Source organism: Belonocnema kinseyi, chromosome 10 (genome assembly GCF_010883055.1).
Source record: "Belonocnema kinseyi isolate 2016_QV_RU_SX_M_011 chromosome 10, B_treatae_v1, whole genome shotgun sequence".
In the NCBI taxonomy this organism is placed as follows: Eukaryota; Metazoa; Arthropoda; class Insecta; order Hymenoptera; family Cynipidae; genus Belonocnema; species Belonocnema kinseyi.
In genome coordinates this window covers 112,453,660-112,475,358 of record NC_046666.1, presented here as the reverse complement: position 1 = coordinate 112,475,358, position 21,699 = coordinate 112,453,660, and the positions used below count along the sequence as shown (strand labels likewise).

At 39.0% G+C, this 21,699-nt stretch overlaps 1 protein-coding gene across 4 annotated transcripts in view; it reads left to right on the top strand.

Moving 5' to 3' along the window:
- Positions 1-21,699, top strand: part of LOC117182072 (protein downstream neighbor of son homolog) — a 240,330-nt gene that overhangs the window by 71,593 nt on the left and 147,038 nt on the right. For all 4 annotated transcript variants that reach the window (XR_004468261.1, XM_033375098.1, XM_033375099.1 and 1 more), the window contains one exon: positions 18,706-19,034. Coding sequence is in view for 3 of the 4 variants with exons in the window: in XM_033375098.1 (XP_033230989.1) it covers positions 18,706-19,034 (329 nt within the window). In the remaining variant the exon portion in view is untranslated. The remainder of the gene's footprint in view (positions 1-18,705; positions 19,035-21,699) is intronic.

The following is a 21,699-nucleotide window of genomic DNA, read 5'->3' as shown; positions in this document are numbered from 1 at the left end:
GTCATTTTTCCCGCAAGTGTTTTAGCATATTGTTGACATGCAGGGATGCTTTTTAGGCCATTAGCAAGTGAAAGCTTGGCACCTCCAAGAGCGCCGATCATAAGGACGATGAGTTTAACAGAATATTCCGGGTACAATCGTTGCAACTCCTTTATAAGGTCTCGATACCTCTCTTTCTTTTCATTCTCCTTGGTTATGTTTTTGTCAGCTGGTGTCGAAAATTCGATAACGAACATGGTTAACTTCTCGAAGTCAAGAAGAACCATGTCAGGCCTCGAGTGAGCAACAGAAACAATTGTCGAGAATATAAAGTTCCAGTATATGCGGCATTTCCCATTCTCGGCAATTGGCTCAATTTCCCTAGTAGCATTAAGAGGAGCGATATTAAGGTTTATGTCGTAAGAGTGACAGAGATGGTAATAAAGCACTCTTAGTGCCGCATTATGCCTTTGAATGTAGGTCGTTCCTGCGTGAGTTGGACAACTAGATAGTATGTGAGCTAAATGCTCGGGGTGTGCATGGCACGCCCTGCAGCTATCATCGGGAATATCTTGGCTCAAAATGTGGCGACGGTATGTTAAGGTGGAAATGACACCGTCTTGGCATGCAAAGATGAAACCCTCCGTACCAGACTTTAATCCGGGCGATTTAAGGAAAGCAAACGTTAGCTCACAAGACATTGACTGATCTTTCACATTTCTGTGGAAGATACCTTGCATCCTCTTATCGAGGAGCTGTTCACAAAAGTTTTCCTCTTGTGCTTTCTTAATCCGGGCTTTCAGGAGTGAGTACTCGAGATAGATAAGATTTGATGCACTTTGCTCACCTCTAATACTGAAGTCAAGTCCGAGTGTTTCTGCAGCCTCCTCCGCTGCTTTGTACAGAAACGCTCCTTTGCCCACTTCTTCGGGATTCCTGACCATTTTAAGAAGAGGGTCTCTTCCATTTGCAACTCTGTGTGCTGTACGCAGAATAATCCTGTTTTGGAGACATTCAAGATTCAATATTCCGCGACCCCCTTGAGGGCGTGAGATGTAAAGTCGCGGAACGGAAGACTTAAAATGCATGCTTTTGTTCATGTGCATAACCTTTCTTGTCCCAATATCAAGGGACGGCAAGCATGATCGTTGCAGATACTTTGTTTCTCGCCGACAGTTCGGAAGACCAAATCTGTCGGATGAGACGTTTGTATCTGCTTCGGAGAGTATCCTTTATAGATATCACATCCTGAATGCGGCTCTGTGGCACGCCCAGGTATGTATAAGTCTCTCCAGCACAAAGGTGTCGTATGGCGCTTCTATCAACGAGCTCAGGATCTTCAGGGATGCCACTAAGTTTTCCTCGCTTCAAATAAACCTTGGCGCATTTGTCTAACACAAATTTCATTCCAATTTCCTTAGTATATCTTTTGACAATCCCCAGAGCTAGATGCAGTTGCTCTCTGTTTTTAGCATAGATCTTAAGATCGTCCATGTAAAGTACATGAGTGACCTTGTACTTTCGATCTGCAGGTTTGCCGCACAAGTACCCGTCGGAATGGCGAAGTGCTAGAGATAGTGGCAATAATGTAAGGCAAAAGAGGAGTGGGCTCATGGTGTCGCCCTGAAAGACACCTCTCTGAAAGGTGACCTTGTTAGTTGTCACACGATTTTTTCCAGATGAGATAGTAAATCTGGTTTTCCATAGCGGCATCAATCTTTCTATGCACCCAACTATTTGCGGATGAACTTTTAAGATTTCCAAAAGACAGATGATAAGTCTATGGGAGGTCGAATCGAAAGCTTTCCGATGTTTAATCCAGGCCATCGATCTGGTCCCGGTGCGGAATAGTTCTTCATCCCTCTTATTACTTTTTTCACCTCCTCGGTAGTGATGGATGGGCATTCTTTATCAGGTGTTATGAGGGCAACACATAACTCCTTGAAGCTATTTATATTTTCTGAGTCTTCGTCTAGTCTATACTGAACTTCGTAGACTTCTCTCCAAAATACTTCGACCTCCTCTGGTTTGGGTTGATGTTCGACAGTAACTGGAGGGTCTTGGAAGAGTCGAGATGGGTCAGAGAGAAACTGATTTTCTCTGACCTACCTCTCCCTCCGCTCTAGACTTCTCTTAATGTCAGATAGTATCCGTATTCTCTCAACAATTTGCTGCCTGATGGCCAGCAGCTTTGACTTGTTAAGTTTGTGATAATGGGTCCGGAGTTCACGCGCGAACTTTCGAACCGTGGCGGTAAAATTCCTGCCAGATGTGATGTAGTCAATCACACACTGAATGCGGGACGCGTACTGTCTTGCCCAGCCAATCTTTATGGCAAGTTAATGCATTCGTCTTTTGGTCTTATGATCAAACGTTGGTTTTGTTTTACGGTTCGCATCGGCCAAAGCTCTCGCTGCATTATACACACAATAATTTATACCCCAGAGGTCAGATTCTCCGGAAAAATTTCCACGAAGCTCGTCATCCATTTCAGCCAGATCTTTAGGCTTGAGCGAAATCTTGGTGTTGACGTTTCTCCGGGTCGTAAAGCATCGCTTTTCATCCATTGGAAGCCTGCCCGCGGTTGGTTTTAGTGTCGCCTCTCTTCCTCTGTTGCCGGCTTGTTCTAGCTGTGGTAGAGTAGGCGTTCCGCTTACATAGCTTCTTTCACGGAGTAGTTCAGCATGGTTTCGCAGACGTTGCTGCGAAAATTGTGATAGCTCCGGATGTTTCTCGCACCACAGAGCATGCAGCCGTGCTATGTAACCCCGTTCATGTCGTTCAGTCGCTCCGTCCACCTAAAGGTTGCGAGATCCCGCCGATCCATCGCACTGAATCCATTTTCATTGGCTCCCATAGCTCTAGATTGCTCGGCATTGTTGGCCGACCCATTGTCGGGGCAAGACAGAACGCGTCCCGCATTCAGTGTGTGATTGACTACATCACATCGGGAAGGAATTTAACCGACAACGTCGGTATTGGAATCTGAGAAAAAGGAAGGAACACCTCTCCCCCTCCTTTCCCCCTAAAAAAAAGAAGAAAATAAACATGTTCATCTTTTCTTTAGACGAAAATAAAAAGGAGGAAAGAAAAATGAGAAGGCAACTAACCAAATCCCCTTCCTTCTCTTTTTTATTTCTTTTGTCCTCTTTATTCTATTATTTTGATTTTATTTATTTTTTATTTATTATTTATTACTATTTGTTTTTCATTTTATTTTATTCAATTTCATTTTATTTCATTTTATTTTTATCTTATTTTATATTATATTATATAATTTTTTTTATCTTGTTAATGGTGCTGTATGACTGTTGCGTATTTTATACCGGACTAGTGGATATCGGATGCGTCCTCGGGTTGCGTGTAGAGGGTGCCTGTGCCAAGGAATAATGCTGAATAAGGCTAAAAAATAAATCAGAATCCGCCGAATCTAACTGTACAATGGCCCACACGAAACTAAATCTCGCCAGAGTCTTCTACACTCAATAGTTCCTTCCTGATCCTACCACAATCTCGGTCTAGTAGGTGCAGCCCTTGCCAGCTGGATTTCTGAGCCTCTAGTCGATAGAATTCGGACTACAGTTCTGTTCTGTTGAATGCCGGCCGGCGCAAAATGGATGCCTCCGTATATTGTGATAAATATCAAGTCTGGCATGGCTTGTTACTTAACAATTAGTAATCCTCCTAGTTTAGATTAATCTGGATCAGATTATTTAACATTCGGATGGACCCCGTAATCGCCGATAGTGTAACGTGGCAGTGGATGCGTGTGGATTTTCGAAACTAAACTGACTCTTGAATTCTCGGATTGGTGTAGGACTTGATGGCCTCCTTACCTTAAAACTCCAGGTATTCAGTCTAAACTAATTAGTAGTGACATATAAATGGTAATTACATGAAATTCATACATGATTAACTCTTTCTCCACTCGTTTTCCTAAACATAATAAGGAACTAGATTCTCTCTAAGCCGTGGAATTTGGACAAATACCCCCCCCCCCGTGCTTTGTCCACGTGGACGTATTTTATGAAAATATAGATATTATTAGTCTTCAAAATGTCCGGGAGGTCGCGACAATTCCATGGACGTCATTTGGGTACTCACTAAAATTTCAGATTCTTTTGTTTTAATATTCAACAGTTCGAAACTCGTTGACTAGCTAACAGCTGTTGGTGCATTTTGCAACAATTTATCGTGAAACTGGTCGGAAATTTGAATAAAAAAACGTAATTTTAGTACTCTTCAAACCCACGGAGAATGATTGTTTGGATGCTAAAAACTAACAATAAGTTTGATTGGCAGCTCCTTAGTGGTGCCAAAGTTAACTAACAGACTGTGAAACATGTTAAAAATTCGAGTGAAAAAACGTAATTTTAGTACTCTTTAAACCCATTGAGGATGATTTTTTAGGTGCAAACAACTACCAAGAAGTTTGACTAGCAGTTCCTGAGTGGTGCCAAAGTTGACTGGCAGGCTGTCAAACAAGCTAAAAATTCAAGTCAAGAAACGTGATTTTAGTACTCTTGAAACCCATTGTTCTGAGCTGTGAATTTGCATAAAAAGTGAGATTTTCGTAGTTTCTTTTTTTATATACATATTATTTTTATAGAAGTATCCTACAGATGAAAATTTTAGTTAATGAAAAGGACAAAACTTTCATCCGGTTGCTGATTAAAATGCCAGTCAACTTTGGCACTACTCAGGAACTGCCAGTCAAATTATTTGTTAGTTGTTTGCACCAAAACAATCATCCTCAATGGGTTTGAAGAGTACTAAAATGACGTTTTTTCACTCGAATTTTTTACATGTTTGACAGTTTGCCATTTAACTTTGGCACCACTTAGGAGCTGCCAGTCAATTTCTTTGTCAGTTGTTTGCACCAAAACAATCATCCTCAATGGGTTTGAAGAGAACTAAAATGACGTTTTTTCACTTGAATTTTTGACATGTTTGACAGTTTCCCAGTTAACTTTAGCACCACTCAGGAGCTGCCAGTCAAATTCTTTGTTAGTTGTTTGCACCAAAACAATCATCCTCAATGGGTTTGAAAAGTACTAAAATGACGTTTTTTCACTCGAATTTTTTACATGTTTGACAGTTTGCCAGTTAACTTTGGCACCACTCAGGAACTGCTAGTCAAATTCTTTTTGTTAGTTGTTTGCACCAAAAGAATCATCCTGAATGGGTTTGAAGAGTACCAAAATGACGTTTTTTCACTCAAATTTTTTAATGTTTGACACTTTCCCAGTTAACTTTAGCACCACTCAGGAGCTGCCAGTCAAATTCTTTGTTAGTTGTTTGCAACAAAACAATCATCCTCAGTGGGTTTGAAAAGTACTAAAATGACGTTTTTTCACTCGAATTTTTTACATGTTTGACAGTTTCCCAGTTAACTTTAGTACCACTCAGGAGCTGCCAGTCAAATTCTTTGTTAGTTGTTTGCACCAAAACAATAGTCCTCAACGGATTTGAAGAGTACTAAAATGACGTTTTTTCACTCGAATTTTTGACGAGTTTAACGATGAATTGTTGCAAAATACACCAACAGCTGTTAGTCAACGAATTTCGAACTGTTGACTATGAAATCAAAAGAATCTGAAATTTTAGTGAGTACTAAAATGACATCCATAGAATCGTCGCGAGCTCCCGGACTATAAGAAGTCCAAAAAGAGCGATGAAATTGCTGAAAAAATTCGAATTAGCTTAGGCACGTGAGCTTAAACATAATTTGAATTTGAAAGAAAAAGTCGTGTGAAAAATAAAAAGTATATTGTGCGTCAGCACAATATAAAAATTGGAGTATACCTAGAGTATACCTTGTCTCATGTGAGTATATTTTCCACAGATTTAGGGAAATGTGTGTCCCCCTCGTGGACAAGCGTGGAATTTTGCCATACCCCCCCCTTAAAGTGTCCACGTGGTATATGGATGGCCCCCTAGTAAAATCTGGAGGAGGATCCAAATCTGAATTCATTAGGGATTTTTGCCATTTTTGTTGTAATAATAGAATTTTATTCTGTGTTTCTGTTTTATCCGGGAATTTTGTACTGTTCTGTTTCTTTTTTTCTATGATGTTTTTCCCTCTATGAATCTTTCTATTAGTGTGAAGTCGCAGTTTGAATACAATTTGGTTGGTATCTTGCAACCCAAACATCGCTTTAGCGAAAGTGCGTTCCCCTGTGATAGGGTTAAGGATAGGATTATGGAAGTAGAGAAGAAAGGTTTCTCATGGCAGCAATCAATTTTGCGTTAAAATATCATCCTGGTCAAACTCGATGTGACCCACATGATAAATAAGGACCTGTTACCTAACACTCAAAAAATCGCGCGATTTCGTATTCCGGGTCACCCTTCAAATAAAACAAATCTTCTGCAAATACAATCTTGCAAATGAAGGAGATGGATCAATTCATACGCGATCATCAGGGGCAGCAGGTGGCAGGAGCAATCAAGGGAGGCAGAAAATCCACAAAGACGTTTGAGCCAAATCTGTCCAAGAAGAAAAAACTCCCGAAGACGCCCCCCCCCCCCCAAGGTTAAATAGTAATAGAGCTCGACCTCCTAAACTGGAACCTAAGCAACCACAAAATAACGAACTGTTAGACAACTTCTTGTGTCACGGTACACTAAAAAATAGCCCAAATGCAGCCACTCTGAGACTCAATCTTTTATCCAAGAATCTAGACAGTGAGGCCGTATGCCAGACTTGGTTGGCGAGCAGGAATATTGGCCTCTTGCGATCCACAGATTTCCAAAATATTGTATCCCTTACTATTAGAAGTAATTGTCATATCATTTAGGATCGTATGTTATTCAGGAAATCGCGACATCACCCACCTACATTTTTCTCAATGTCCATTCTCGCTTGGACTGTTTTGTACTCGGTCTAGTTTACTGTGTAAACACCTTTTACCCAGTAAAGTCTCGAGGGAAAAAGTATCCAATTCTAGGGGTAAAATTGTGAATTATTTGGAGGTTAATGAGCTGGTTCTCATAAATAGCTGCTCTCTTAGTGCCTCTCCTGCAAATTTCATATTTACAGGTCCCCAAGGATCAAGAACAATATATCTTGTATGGTTCTCTATGAAAGGCTTTTAACTTTTTTCTGATTTGCATGTCTTACGTCTGGCTTCCCTCTCTGACCATCTTCCTGTTTTCCTAACTATGAGACTACCACCTCCACTTCCGGAGAATGAGTTCGAGGTTCTTGATTAAATTAAGCTGTTTTTCGATAAAATGTAAGTAGATGCGTTCGCCTCTTTGATCCAGCCCTGTTTTCTCAAAAAGTAATTTAGCAAAAAAATTGTTTGTTGTGAAAAATAGCAAAAAAATATGCATCATATGACACTTTGTTTTTCCTTAGTGGCGCCGCTGAGTTGTTTGGCCTTAATTACTCCATACTGACATGTAAAACGCATTTTTCTGGTTTGTTTCACTATTTTGCTTGGCACGTTATTGAAACCTTATTCGCTTTTGTAATACTTTCCTGTCAGGGAAATTGGTCTAAATGTCATGGAAAAGTCAGGGAATTGTCAGGGAAATTGTAAAATTCAATCTTGTGTCCACCCTGTATTAGCATAGGTGAAAGAATGTTCACGCCAGCTTACATAGATAATGCTTACGTTGTGAATATTTTCCTGGCAAGATGATTTTAATTATGAATAGTTTAAATAATAAATTTAATTATGTACCAGATCGGTTCTCGGCTCTAGTTTTTATGATCAAATCTTCGAGATGTATCGATCAACTTGCGCGATCATCATGATGATCGACTCTAATCCGAAAAATTGGCCATTCGAGCCGGATTTTTATACAAAAAAAAGCTGGTATGAAAACGCTGAAAAACGATCTTATCAAATTTTGGAAAAGTGTTCCGCGCATTCGGTGTGAACCAAGTGCAAATTCAAGTGCAAATTCAAGTGTAAATTCAAGTACAAATTTAAGTGCAAAGAGTGAATGCGCCTGGAATAAAAAGCACAGTAATCGAGCTTATAATTATAACTATCAAACTTTTGTTCGATAACAGTGTCTAAATTTAGATTTGTCAAAGGGATTAACGTGAACCGTACATTCCAGTGCCTATGGTTGTGAGCTAGTGTGTATTGGTAACGTGTGTGTTGATAACGTGTATACAAACTGTAAGCAGTTCATCGAGACACATTATAAACACTGTCTTTTGTGTTACATAACTCGAAACTATCAAATATGAAACGGATGGTTAAACCTGCAATCAAGTGACATATCTAAGTATGCAAAAAATTTGTAACGCACGTGGATCCTAGTGACGAGTCACTGTTCCATTTTTCCTCGAATCATTCAGTCCTTACTATTCAAAATGCTTACAGAGGAAATTGACGAACTGATCGACCAACATATAAAATTAAGCAGTGTCATTTCACGGACTTCTATCAATTTTGAAAAATTAGGTGCTGCCAATCTTACGCGTGGAGTATGCAAGGCTCGCATGCAGAATCTAGATGAAAAATGGGATCAATTTCAGGAGAAGCATCAAGAGGTACTTTCCTTACATACAAAGGAGGATGAGAAGTTGCCGTACTTCTCTAAAGACATTTTTAGTGTACCGAAGGAACTCTATTTAGTCGAGTTGGGTACATTTTTGGACAAAATGGAGATCTATGATCGAGAACCAGCTTCTAGGGATGTTCAAGTAGACCCTGGTCAACAAGCGAGTCACGGCCATGGTCCTGACCTTCCGAAGATCGAACTTCCAAAATTTTCGGGCAATTATTTGGATTGGCCGAATTACCGTGATTTATTTAATGCAATTGTCGTGATAAGCCCGAAAACAACAAATGTTGTAAGATTGCATTATTTACAAAACAAGCTTATCTGGAGAACCTGATCATCTCCTCAGCAACATCCCCACTACTGCGGAGAACTTCACTCGAACATGGGATTTACTAACGGAAACATACCAAAACACTCGATTTTTGGTAAGTTCTCAGATTGCCGGTTTATGTTCTTTACAGCCGGCATGTACGGAATATGCCTCTGAGTTGAAGAAGCTTCTACATGGAATGACAGAAGTCATCGGTGCCTAGACTACACTTAAACGCTCCGTCGAAACATGGGATGATTGGTTGACCTACATTACTGTTCAACGCCTTGATCAGCATTACCGCCGGGACTGGGAAACCTCTATCGGAGGATAAGTGGAACCACAGAGGTTTGATCAGCTCACGTTATTTCTCATAACCCGACTCAAGGCACTTGAGTCCATGGGCCATTCAGCTTGTCCACAAACCGCAACAATGTCATCATCTTCGAAGAGTTCTTCAAAACATCACAAATCAAATTCTTCCGTCAAGGCACATAATGCTTCAAAAAAGCCTGACAGAAAACCTTCACCTAATGTTAGGCTAAATTTTTTGCTCAGCGTCAGGAATTTGTCCGTTCGCGAGGCTTATGTGATAACTGTTTTGCACCACATAAAGTTAGAGATTGTCGCTCTAATAAAGCGTGTCGTACCTGTCTTGGTCGCCATCATGCCTTCATTCATGGCCCAGAAACATCAACAAGAACTGATCCCAAACCGATTTCTCCTCCAGGATGTTCCACGCTCAACCATTCGAGAAACGATAGAAACTCAGCATGACAAATATTAAATTCTCATGTAATCTCTAGTTCGTTTGGTCCAAGCTTTCTCGCAACAGCATTTGTAGTTGTTAAGATCAAGGATGGACGCTACGCATAGGCACGTTGTATGATAGATCCATGTTCGAAGGGCAATTTTATTTCGGAAATACTCACACACCGTCTTCGATTACCTCGCCGGTTCGCATCTCTTCACATCTCCGAAGTAGGAGCTTCTAAGCCTGGAGTATCAAAAGGTATAGTTAATATTATCAACATATCGCGATTGCCTTCCCGTTTTACTTTAGATACAGAGGTTATGGTTATACCTCGACTCAGCAATTACACAACGTCACATCGAGTCGCCCCTCAACCTTGGTCTGCATTAAATGAACTTGATCTGATCCGAAACCTAGTGCGAACTCAGCTATCAATGTCTTACTTGGAGCTGAAATCTATGCTCTCATCATAGAGCCTCGTTTAATGTCTCGGCCAAACGACAGAGTGGTTGTACAGGACATAGCAATGGGTTGGATTCTTACAGGACGACCTAGGAGACTCCAGAACTCAAGCTGAATTACTCTTTCTCAAGTTGGAACGTCGACAACTCAAGAATCCGGATCTTCGTGTTGCCTACGCTAACTTCATATCTCAATATCTTTCTCTAGGTCACATGGAATTAGTACATTAGTACATTCGAAGACACAAGTACTACCACCAAACTCAGAGTAGTTTTCCATGGCTCTCATCGAACTTCGACCGGCTCATCTCTCAACAACTACCAAGACACTGGACCGAAATTGCATTCGCAGCTCTCTGACATCTAACTTCGATGGCGAATGTTTGCCTCGGCTTTTTCAGCAGACATAGGAAAGATGCTTCTTCAAATTAGGATTCATCCTGATGATCAAGACTGCCAACCCATTTTGTGGAGGTTCGACCCCTCAAATGAGTTAATCTGTGAGTATCGGATGACCAACGTTACATTTGGACTATCCTCATCGCCTTATTTGGTGTTGCGCACCATCCAGCAACTTGTCACGGACGAAGGACAGCGCTGGCCTCACGCTGCCTTCATTCCCCACCGTCATATCTATATTGATGATGTTTTAGCAAGCGCGGATGACGTGAAATCTACCTTAACATTTCAACAGGTACTTATCAATTTGTTGCAATCGGACGGATTTCCTTTACGCAAGTGGGCTTCCAACGAGATGGCACTCGTGAAATCAGTACCTGAAGATTCACACTCTAGCATTAACATGGCAGGCAGCAGAAGATGAACTATCGTTTCCTACAAACTCTCTCCTTCGAAGATGTAAGAGTGCATCTATGGACTGATAGCACGAATGTGATTGCATGGTTAAGAAGTCCTCCTTGCAGTTGGTATACCTTTGTGGCTAATCGCTTATCGTATATTCATACATCCCTTCCAGAGGCTTATTGGCATTACATACCTGGGATAGCGAATCCCGCTACTCGAGGTCTCTCTGCCAAGCAGCTTGAGGCTTACTCGCTCTGGTGGGTTGGTTCGGATCGTCTTTTAGAGACCAGTCTTCCTTGGTCCACCTTTGATCCAAATCTTGACGTCGATACTGATCTGGAACGAGTTGTCATACACCAGACGACAGTTTCTCATCTTCATATGTGAGATCGCTTTGATCATTGTGCATCGTCTTTAGGAAAATTAACTCGAGTGACGGCATGGTGCATTCGATACATCAATAACTTGAGCGGGCCCATTTCTCTTCTACTATTTCCAATATTTTAAATAAAAAATCGCGAAGCTGCCCAAATGTGACCCACTCATCAAGCTTAACTCTTTCCTAAATGATCAGCAGCTCCTGACAGTTGGTGGCCGTCTAAACATTTCGTTTTTGATCCTAATGAGAGGCATCCACTTATCTTGCCATCGACGTCTCCGTTCACAGATCTAGTCGTTGACAGTTGCCACCAGCGTATGCTTCATGGGGATACCCAACTCACACTAGCCACCTTGAGACGTCAATTTTGGATTCTTTGTGATCGTCAGGCTGTTAAGTCTCGCATTCTGCAATGTGTGGTATGTATTCGTCATCGTGCCGCCACTGCCACACAGCTCATGGGAAACCTCCCTTCAAATCGCGTGCAGCGCACTCGGGCTTTTCTTCACAGTGGCGTGGATTTTGGTGGTCCAATAAGAATACGAGCAGCCCCTGGACGTGAGCAAAGATCGTATAAAGGCTATATTGCGGTTTTTGTTTGCACGTCTACTCGTGCTGTACATCTGGAAGTAGTGTCTAATTATACTTCTCTGTCTTTTCTAACCGCCTATCGACGTTTTGCCTCACGACGAGGTATTTGTTCCACTTTCACAAGAGACCAGGGTACCAATTTCGTCGGAGCTGATTCTGAGCTGAGGGCATTCTTCGCGGAGGCGTCACGAACATCGCAAGACATCGCTGATGCTCCGACCGTGGACCAAACCACTTGGCTGTTCGTTCCTCCTTCGGCTCCACATTTTGGTGGATTGTGGGAGGTCGCCGTCAAATCTACCAAGCATCATCTCAAAAGAGTTATTGGAACTTCGACTCTAACTTTTGAGAAGATCTCAACGGTATTGTCACTGATCGAGGCGTGCCTTAATTCAAGACCACTACAAGCAATAACTGATGATCCAAGTGATTTATCTGCGCTTACTCCAGGAAATTGGCTCATTGGAGGACCACTTACTGCTGTCCCTGAACCATCGCTTATCCAAGAACATGTTCCTGCGAATGAAAGGTGAAAAATGGTCCAGAAAATGCAGGAAGATTTCTGGCACAGCTGGTCTTCAGAATATCTTCATTCGCTTCAAACACTTGCTAAGTGGCGTCAGCGTCAACAGTCTGTTCAGGTAGGAGATCTGGCCGTTTTAAAAGAATCTGATGAGACGATTCCACCTACCAAATGGCCTTTATGCAGAATTGCGAAGGTACGTCCGGGAGAGGATGGCCTAGTTCGTGCCGTTACTGTCCGAACAGCTACTACTAAGTTAGAGAGACTGATTGTGAAGCTCTGCCTCCTCCCTCGTGCAAAAGATCTTGCATAAACCTCTCCAGACCCATCCAGACCCTCATTTCATCTTACCATCCTTAATTTAATTCCGTCAATCTCAGAGCCAGTTTTTACTATCATCTACTCGATCTCATTACACCTATGGATATATCGAATCGGGCGGCCTTCTATAATGACCATAGCAGAAGTAAAATTTCGTTTCATCTTGAAACGAATCGGGCAGATATTCCGAATTTCCGCTTAACTCGACGATTTTCCTAGCACTCGATGCGAGATCCCATACTGAAACACGTTTATTTCTCCGTGTAGTGAACCCAAATTAAAGTTGATTATGTTTCATTTTTAAATCTGTTTGTTTGCTCTTGTGTTCACCTAACCACTTGCGCGATCATCATTATGATCGACTCTAATACGTAACAGTGAGCCACCAGTACCGATTTATAAAGTTTAAAAAATACTTGCGTTTTCGGTTTGTATAACAAAATTGTTCTCTCAATTAAGAATACTGCAGAATTATATCTGCTATATTTTTTTGGCATCTTCAAACAGCGTCGAATGATCTATTGAAGAAGCTCTCATCACCTCTTATAATCTAGCAATACCGATTTATAAATTTTAATACTATATTCTTTTTCTTGTCAATATGAGAGCAACTTTTTTCGTAAAAGGAATGCAACAATAATCTATATTATAAATTATTTGTATGCGTTTTCGAGACACACCGAGTGCCAAACTGAAAAACGTTTCATGACCTACCATAACCTACCAATATAGTTTTCAAATTGTTAGCCAAATTGTTTACCTTGCTTATAAGAGGATTTTTAAAATTTGGAATGTAACAGTATTCTATTTGATGTAATTGTTTGCTTTTTCGTGATGCGTGCATTCATCGATTGATGAACTTCCGATGACCATTATTGATTAATCAGTAGCGACTTAGAAATTTCAAAAAAGTTAGATTGTTTCTATGAAGAAAACTTTTCTTTTGATTTGATATATCATACTACCGTATGTTATAAAATTGCTTATTGTAATAGAACACATCAATTAACATTTGTATGGGCTCTCTGATTTTCTGAAAATAAGATTTCTGGTAAAATAGAAATAAAATCCATTTTTTTCTTTTGTTAGAGAAAAACTTTTGTTAGAAAAAAACGTGGTACACATTTAAAGGGGGTATTAATACATTGACACCCTACATTAAATTTCGAATTCCAATATCAACACGGAAGTTGCCATAGTCATGTGTAGTTTGGTAGTTATACTGTTCTTCTGTTGTTCATTCCATAAACTATTAATAGCATTACAGATCCATATTTTAAGATCCTTGTAGAATACATGTACAGGAACTTCAGGCTCTGAAAGTAAACAGGCGGATTTAGCTAGAGAGTCAGCATTGTTATTTCCTGCTGTACCCATGTGAGATGGAATCCAAATCAGCATAATTTCTTTTCCTTGATTTTTGAGCTGTGGAAAGTCTATTATAATGCATGGGTGGTGTGATCAAAGATACTTACACTTATATTTGCCCTAATAGCAGACAAGGAATCACTGATAATCCCAAAACGGGAACAATTTCTTCTGTCTATAAATTGCATGGCCTGTAAAATACCATAAGTTATACATCTGAATATACCATAGAACTCAGGGACTTTATATTGGAATTTTTTATCTTATGTGACTACCGAGCAGCAACATCTAAAGTTAGATTTAGATCTATCAGTATATGTTCGATTTTAATTTGAAAAGGAGGATGTCAGTTGAAACATGTTTATACTTTTAAGAGTGCGTTTTGTTTTTTTAAAATTCATAAATATCAGTGATGATAGTATAGAAAATTCCCAATTGGGAAAATTGGGAAATCTTCGGAAAGAAATCTTAAAATGTTCAAAGTTAATTTCTTGGAAGTATGTGTTCATTCGGACGTATCGACGCTAGAAGATGTCCTCGTAGTTAATTTGCGGGTAATATGGGCGAAACCAATCTCAGATGAACCAATTCATAGAAAGGATAATTGTGACGAGGTTGTTATGACTCCAATATCTTCAAGTGCTATTATTATCATAGAGTGTGGCATATCAGAGCAGACATTTGATAGTGTAAGCTTCTTATTTTTAAAAATTAATTAGTAAGTTCGTCTCCTAGTTGTTTACTGGCTAGGGACATACGCACTCGATTGGTCCTTTAGGAAAATGAATATCACTAAGAGAAAGCGGTACTCGCGTTCAATGTAAACACGTCATTCACTCTACTGACACTTTTTCATTAGCTATTTGTTGCCACAATTTTCTGTTCTGGCATACTTCTCTAGCTTCCTTCACGTCCATGCATTTTTTTCATGCAAGCTCTCGTGTTTCTGTGGCTTCTTATGTCTCTTCTAATTAGAGTCTCATCCATACATTCTAACCATTTTTTCCACGGTCTGCCTTTAGGCACGCTACCATTTACTTTACCTTGATACACTTCAGTGTTTTTGCACAAATAAATACACCCATTCTAAAAACATCTATAGTAATTCGCAGGGGTATCTTCATTTTTAACTTAAGGCCATGTGACGAGTGGGTCACGTGACCTTATTCTTACCTTACCGCCAACTTTCTTATTTCCCAACTTATTTTAACACTAAGTGCGACATCGAGTTGAAAATTTGGGATAATACATAAGAAGCAATAAGAAAGGTAGATCTGGTAATAAGCTTTAATAGTTATAAAAAAATAAAAATAAATTATTTACAACAAAAACCTTTTTTCATAATTATACAAATTTAGGACAAGACCCATCATTCTTAGTGCTTCTTGTTTAGTATCCCAAATTTTTAACTCGGTATGGCGTTTCGTGTGAATTTAAGTTGTGAAATAAAAAAAGTGGCGGTAAGGTAGGAATCTCTCACGTGACCCACTTATCACATGGCCTTAAGAAGGAATGACTCATGTAGGCCGATCAAAAAAGTATGCGACTTTGACATATTTTGAAAATCTTTAAAAAATTCATTAACTTCTGCATAAAATATTTTTAATTAAAGAATGGGGCATGAGTAGTACGAATAAATATATGTTTGCTCCACAAATGCTATTATTATTAATAATATTGAACAATAATTTAATTTGACACTACACATATCTTTTCAATGTTATTAAGTTATGAGTATTTATCGCATCAGAATTAGGCAGAACGTTAATATTTTCACGCCCGCTTAAATGTATCTACATAAGATAACATGTTAATCTGGGTTTTTTTGTCTTCTGAAACCTTATTTTATTATTAATTTATTCATTATAGAAGCCTTATATTTTTAAATACAGTCACTGACTCGTAAATGCGATTCCATATTTCAATTTCGTTGTTATAATAAAAATATTAATAATTTAGTTCTTAATCACGAATCTCGAAAGCCGATAATATATTTTTAAAACTTTTACTGCTCTAAATCGTGCTACAACTATATTAAATAAATAAAATTTTCATTCAATCATAATCGTATAATTTCACTATGTGTGAATGAACCTTTGAGCTTTCCAACAGCAGATGGTAAGTCTATGAGAGGATGAATTGAAAGCTTCCCGGTAGTGAATTCATACCATTGACAGGGCGTGCTGTCAATTAGCAGGTTCTCTCGGCATCTTGCTATACCTTTTTTTGAACCATATTGTTCGTAAATCTCTCCACACAAGCTCAATTCTTCCAACAATTCTGTTGTTTAGGATACCTGTATAGATCTTATACTGCGTGTTCAAATAAGTTATTAGCCGGTAATTCTGTGGTTGGTCAAGTGGCCTTTTTTCTGCATGAGTATAGTGCGTCCTAATACGAGCCACTGCGGAGTGAGCGTTTCGGACTTTAAATATGAGGTCAATATGCTGTCCAAATGTTTTTGTGTAGAAGCAAAATGCTTCCACCATAAGTTCTTGATACCATCTGTTCCTGCAGCGGACAAATTCTTCGTACCCCTGAATGCTTTTTTCACTACTTGACTAGTGATTGATGGACATTCCTTCTTCAGATGTTATAAGGTTGTTGCAAAACTTCTTGAAGCAGATGATAATATCATTATCTTCTTTGTACTCAAATGTTTTTGGGATCTTATATAACTTTCTCCAAAAGGTCTATCTCGTTGGGCTTGGATGGATTTTTGACAGAAGCAAAGGGAACGCTAAAGAGGCGCGAGGGGTCAGCAAGAAACTGTTGATTCTCCCTGATACATCTCTCCCTCTTCTGTATGCTCCTCATTGCGTCAAATAAAACTTGTATTTATACTGAAACTATAAATTTTCATCAAATGAAAGTTGGCGGAATCGCAACAAAAAATAATAAATAATGAAAGTTTGTTTTATTTACTCACATCCAATGAATCGTCTAATCGCAAGCTGCATACTCTTGACATGCCGTACTAGAAGAACAGTTTACAATTAGTTGAGTACATTATTTTTACGGTCTAGAATCCAATAAAATTTTATTAAAAAGTTGAAAAATTTAGCATAAAATCTAAAAGACTATGCTACGCTGTGAAAAAGGGGTTAGACATTACCTCATTAATCAGTGAACAAAAAAATAACAGTGATTAACGTGGTAGTCTTACTGCAATGGTTGAAAATTATTGTGATACTTCAAAATCACACGCTGGCAGGAAAATTCCCGTAACGTCACTTTCAGACAGTTCAATTTTACGTTCATCTCGTCGAATTCAACTATCAGTGAGAAATGGCAGAGTCCGTCTCGAGTCAAAGATACGCTTAGCCTCAAAATTGACGTAATATTATAACTGTTTAATTAAAAAAGTCAATTTATAAATATTATACTTTCAGCTAGTCTAAATTACGTTTTTTCTCTAAATGAGGAATCTCGCAAATTAAGGGATAGGTGAGGAATTTGGATAGTCCAGAGAACGGATGAAGTCAATGAAGGATAACCTATTTAAATATAAAAGGTTTATTAAAAAAACTTACAATCGTTTGACTCTAAGAGTCGCAAAGGTTTCAAAGGCCCGAACCAGGTGGCAAAGCCAAGAGCGGGAGATCGAGCTGTTAGGGTACTCGGGCGGTGAAGCCAAGGTAACCGGAGTAACGATGGGTCCTCCTCGGAGATGATGTATCAACGTGATGATAGCGTCGTCGGAGACCGTAAAGCGGAAAGGCGATGGGGCGTCGTTGGTGGCCGTAAGAGGTTGAAGGCGGATCGTTTAAAAGGCTGACCGAGGAAACGTGCGATGAGCACAAGACTGATTGCCTTCGGGGCAAGATAGCGGTAATAAGGACTGGGGATGCCGTTCCCACTCCATCTCCCAGGCCCACAGGGCCGTGACTGGGTGGAGCGCTTATAACTCGGTTATAATTTATACACAAGGACCACACTCAAGAAATAAATTTTTCTACTCACCTTATGTACCAAATATCAACATTAGCCTACGTGCGTAGTTACAAGAGCTAAAGTTTAGAAGGCTGATGGCTATAAAACCGCAAATTAGAACATGTACACTTATGGCAATGTTAATTTATCCCAACTTCATGTAAGAGGGAATGGATGAAGTATGTAAAATATATAACATGATAAAACTGTGAATTATAGTATGAATATAATTATTAATATGACCCAAGGCATACATAAAAGATGCTAATGCATTGTTGTGTTGTCGAATGACACCCGCACGCCAATTTGTTTTTATCCGAAGTGGAATTACAACATTCTTGAAAAATTTCCATCGTTCTGCTTTTTTATGCTTTCCATGTGTATTAGATTACAGTAAATATTGTGATTTTAATGAAACCTAGGAAACATGCATGATAAGAGTGGTTAAAATGTGGTTGAAATTTACCTCGTTAATCACTGATATTTGAATGTCCATTGATTCCTGTGGTAGTATTACATTTTACCGTAAAATTGATACAAATATTTTTAAATTGCACTGTTAATCGCTGCAAGTTTACAATAAACTTGTTGAATTAACCCATGGCTCATAGTAAAACGTTTACAAACCCACTTGCAATATTCGACCACTTTTCTTACCTTGTAATTTAGATGGTTGTTACAAGCAACACCAGATAGAATTAGTCTGAGCCAACATGAAACCCGTAGCTAACATTTTTGCAAATCATTCTTTAGGTTTCATCGACATTGTTTAATTTGGCAACATCCATCTTTGCCATGGTTGGAATTGTATCCTCGAACTGTGGACAAAGCAACTAGTTCTATGTTCAACAATTCTACTGTAGCTTCAAATCAAACCATGAAGGATGCACTTTACAAGGAATGGAGTGAAAGTTTTAGATCACTGTACCATTTATTGAGAGCAAGACAGTGTCCATATTTTTACGTATGTGCCAATCCGTTTACAGCACTTTTTCGTGCTGCTGGAATTTGTGGATTATCCGAACTTCATGCTCTTCTAACGCCTACAACACGAGGATTTCGCCAGGCTTTAAAACAAGAAGGTTTTTTCTTAAGAATACTTTTATCACTATGTATTTTTATAGAATCCTATAGCAATATCCCATAGTATTCCGGTAATACATATTGTACTGTATTTTTATTACAAAAACTCGTTAAAACCGTAGTTGCCGTATGAAAACCACCTACTAAGGTGTTTTATCAGTGATCCCCAACCGCTGCATTTGATGATCCGGCTTAATTAGAAGCACTCGAATTTGCTTGTTTTTTTTAGCCGAAGAAGAAAACTGCAGAAAACCTCTCGAGAGTACAGCTGGTTACTATTTGTCGATTTTTGACTGTAGAAATTTAGTGTCATTCGGTGCATACAGTAGGGCTCTGACTTTTCCAATACCTCAGTACTCGGTGGCATACCCGAGAGCATGAGTATTACTCGGGTACCAAGGTAAATCCCCGAGTATTTGAGTAAAGATACAACTACCCGCCATCAAGTTCTAGCCCTAGTATTGATCCATCATCCGCGCGGCGTGGTGTTATTGCTGTAAGAATAGCCGGACATTGTCTGTTACATGGTTATTTTTCATAAAATGCTTAGTCGATTGTCGCATTTTCTCGTATGAGTAAAATAGCTATCGGTGACACAAGTGCGAAAAATTAGTGCGAAAAATTGGTTACTAAACCGATGGTTAGCATCTGACCACTAACCGGATGGTATTAAAAATGAGCCTTGATTTCGAAAGGTAAAAGCACCGCCCAGAATATTGATATTAAATTTTATGTAAATTAGCCCAAGTGGATGCGCTTTGATCGTGTGGGTATTGAATTAGCACGTGAGAAAGATAAAAAGAACATTAAAATTAAAAATTAAAGGTAATTATATTACTCATTAAAACTTGAAAAATCTTCACGCGTTTTTGAAATCATAATTTGTTTGTGAGATCCTGAAAAATACGTACATTATGACACTTTTGAGGCACGCTGCGGTAATGAACTTTAAATTTAGCTGGATCGCAAAAAATGTAATATTTCACGAACCCGTGAAGATATTTTTAATGCTTCCAGTCAGGGATCGGGCGCGATATTCTGGGTGAGTGCAAGCCTCGTCCCTCAGGCACTCTTCGCCTGTTCATGTTTTTCCATTCTTAAGAAGTAGAAAGGTCTATTCCCGCTTATCGAGGTATGAACATTCGTGTATTGAGCAGAGACTGAGTGGTCGGGGCTAACAGAAAACTAGACAGTGCTATATTCGAGCGGGCTATCTGAATGCATAGAAAGCGGGAAGGCCAGCAGATAAGAACCGATTTGAGAAATCGTTTTTGAGTTCAGCACTAGCGGCCGCCTATTCGTACACATAGATAGGTTTTTGAAGTATGAACAGTTCCCGAGATCCACAGGCTAGATAATTATGAGGAGGAGAAGAGTTTCTGCGTTCTAAACTTTCATGGCAAAATATAAATTTTACCAGATGGTGTTGTGTCACACGTTATACAGTTCAATATATAATATTATTTTTGGACTTTGTTTAAACTTAAGTTCTTCATTCTGTATATTAATACATATGATTTAAAATTTGTATATTCATCTTTATTTAAATCCATCTCTTTAGTTATTCATTTTTTCGTTTTCAACCATTTTTTCAAGTGATGAATTAATTGTTTCAGTTAAATATTCATCTCTTTGGTTCTAAATTTTATTATTTTTGTTTGAGATCGAAAAGAAATATATTTTTTTATTAATAATCTTGTGCTAAATTTGCATAAAAAAGATTCATAAATTCTTTTATTTTTTTCTCATTCGCTACTCTAATCCATCCTTCCGTAGAATCTTTGCCACTTCTGTACTTTCTATCCTCTTTCTTTTCCAAATACATTCCTTCGGTTACCCCTTTTCCCAATCTAAATCTTGCTATGCTGGTCCACCTTCCCTTTCCTATCCCTTTTTTAAATTCTTTGGTACTCCTTTCTTTTTTATCATCTTATACCATTTATTATGTTGTGATACTTCAATCATCCCTCATCTTTCTGTTTATTATCGTTAAATTTCCTTTTTTTAAATTCTTTATAGTTTACTCCAGTCCCGTCTTCTATATCTCTAACATTAAAGAATTTCCTTCTTTCTTCTTCCAATCTCGTTAATTCTATCGCCTTCCCTTTCCTTTCTTTCAACTCCATCAAACACTTTCTTGCTAACTCCCCTCCCTTTCCCTCCTGCAGCTTCGTCTCAAATCTCCATATCTCTGCTCCATAACCTATTGCCGGCCATACCAGCGTATCATATAACCACAATCTCCTTCATAAATGTTTAACCTTCTTTTTCCTATTCCTCATATCTGTTTCATTACTCTGCTGCTTTTTTATCCTTTTTCTTATATGATCTCCATCATCTCCATTTGTTTGCAAGGTATATCCCAAATATTTAGACTCGTTTACTTCTTCTAACTTATTCCCTTCCATCTCTCTGGACATTATTTCTTTCTTCCCCCTCCTTTCCTGAACCTCATTATCATTCTTTTTTCTAGAGTTAAATTCAACTTTGTCCCATCTAAGTATTTCTCTAATTCACTCATTAAGCCCACCATCCACACTACCAGGTGTATACATATGAAATCGGTATTGCCATCTAGCGGCTAGTAGGCACACTTGTAGGCACTGTCGGAACTTACCATTTGTGCTAATTGGCGTATTGTCATCTGTCAACAATATCCAATAC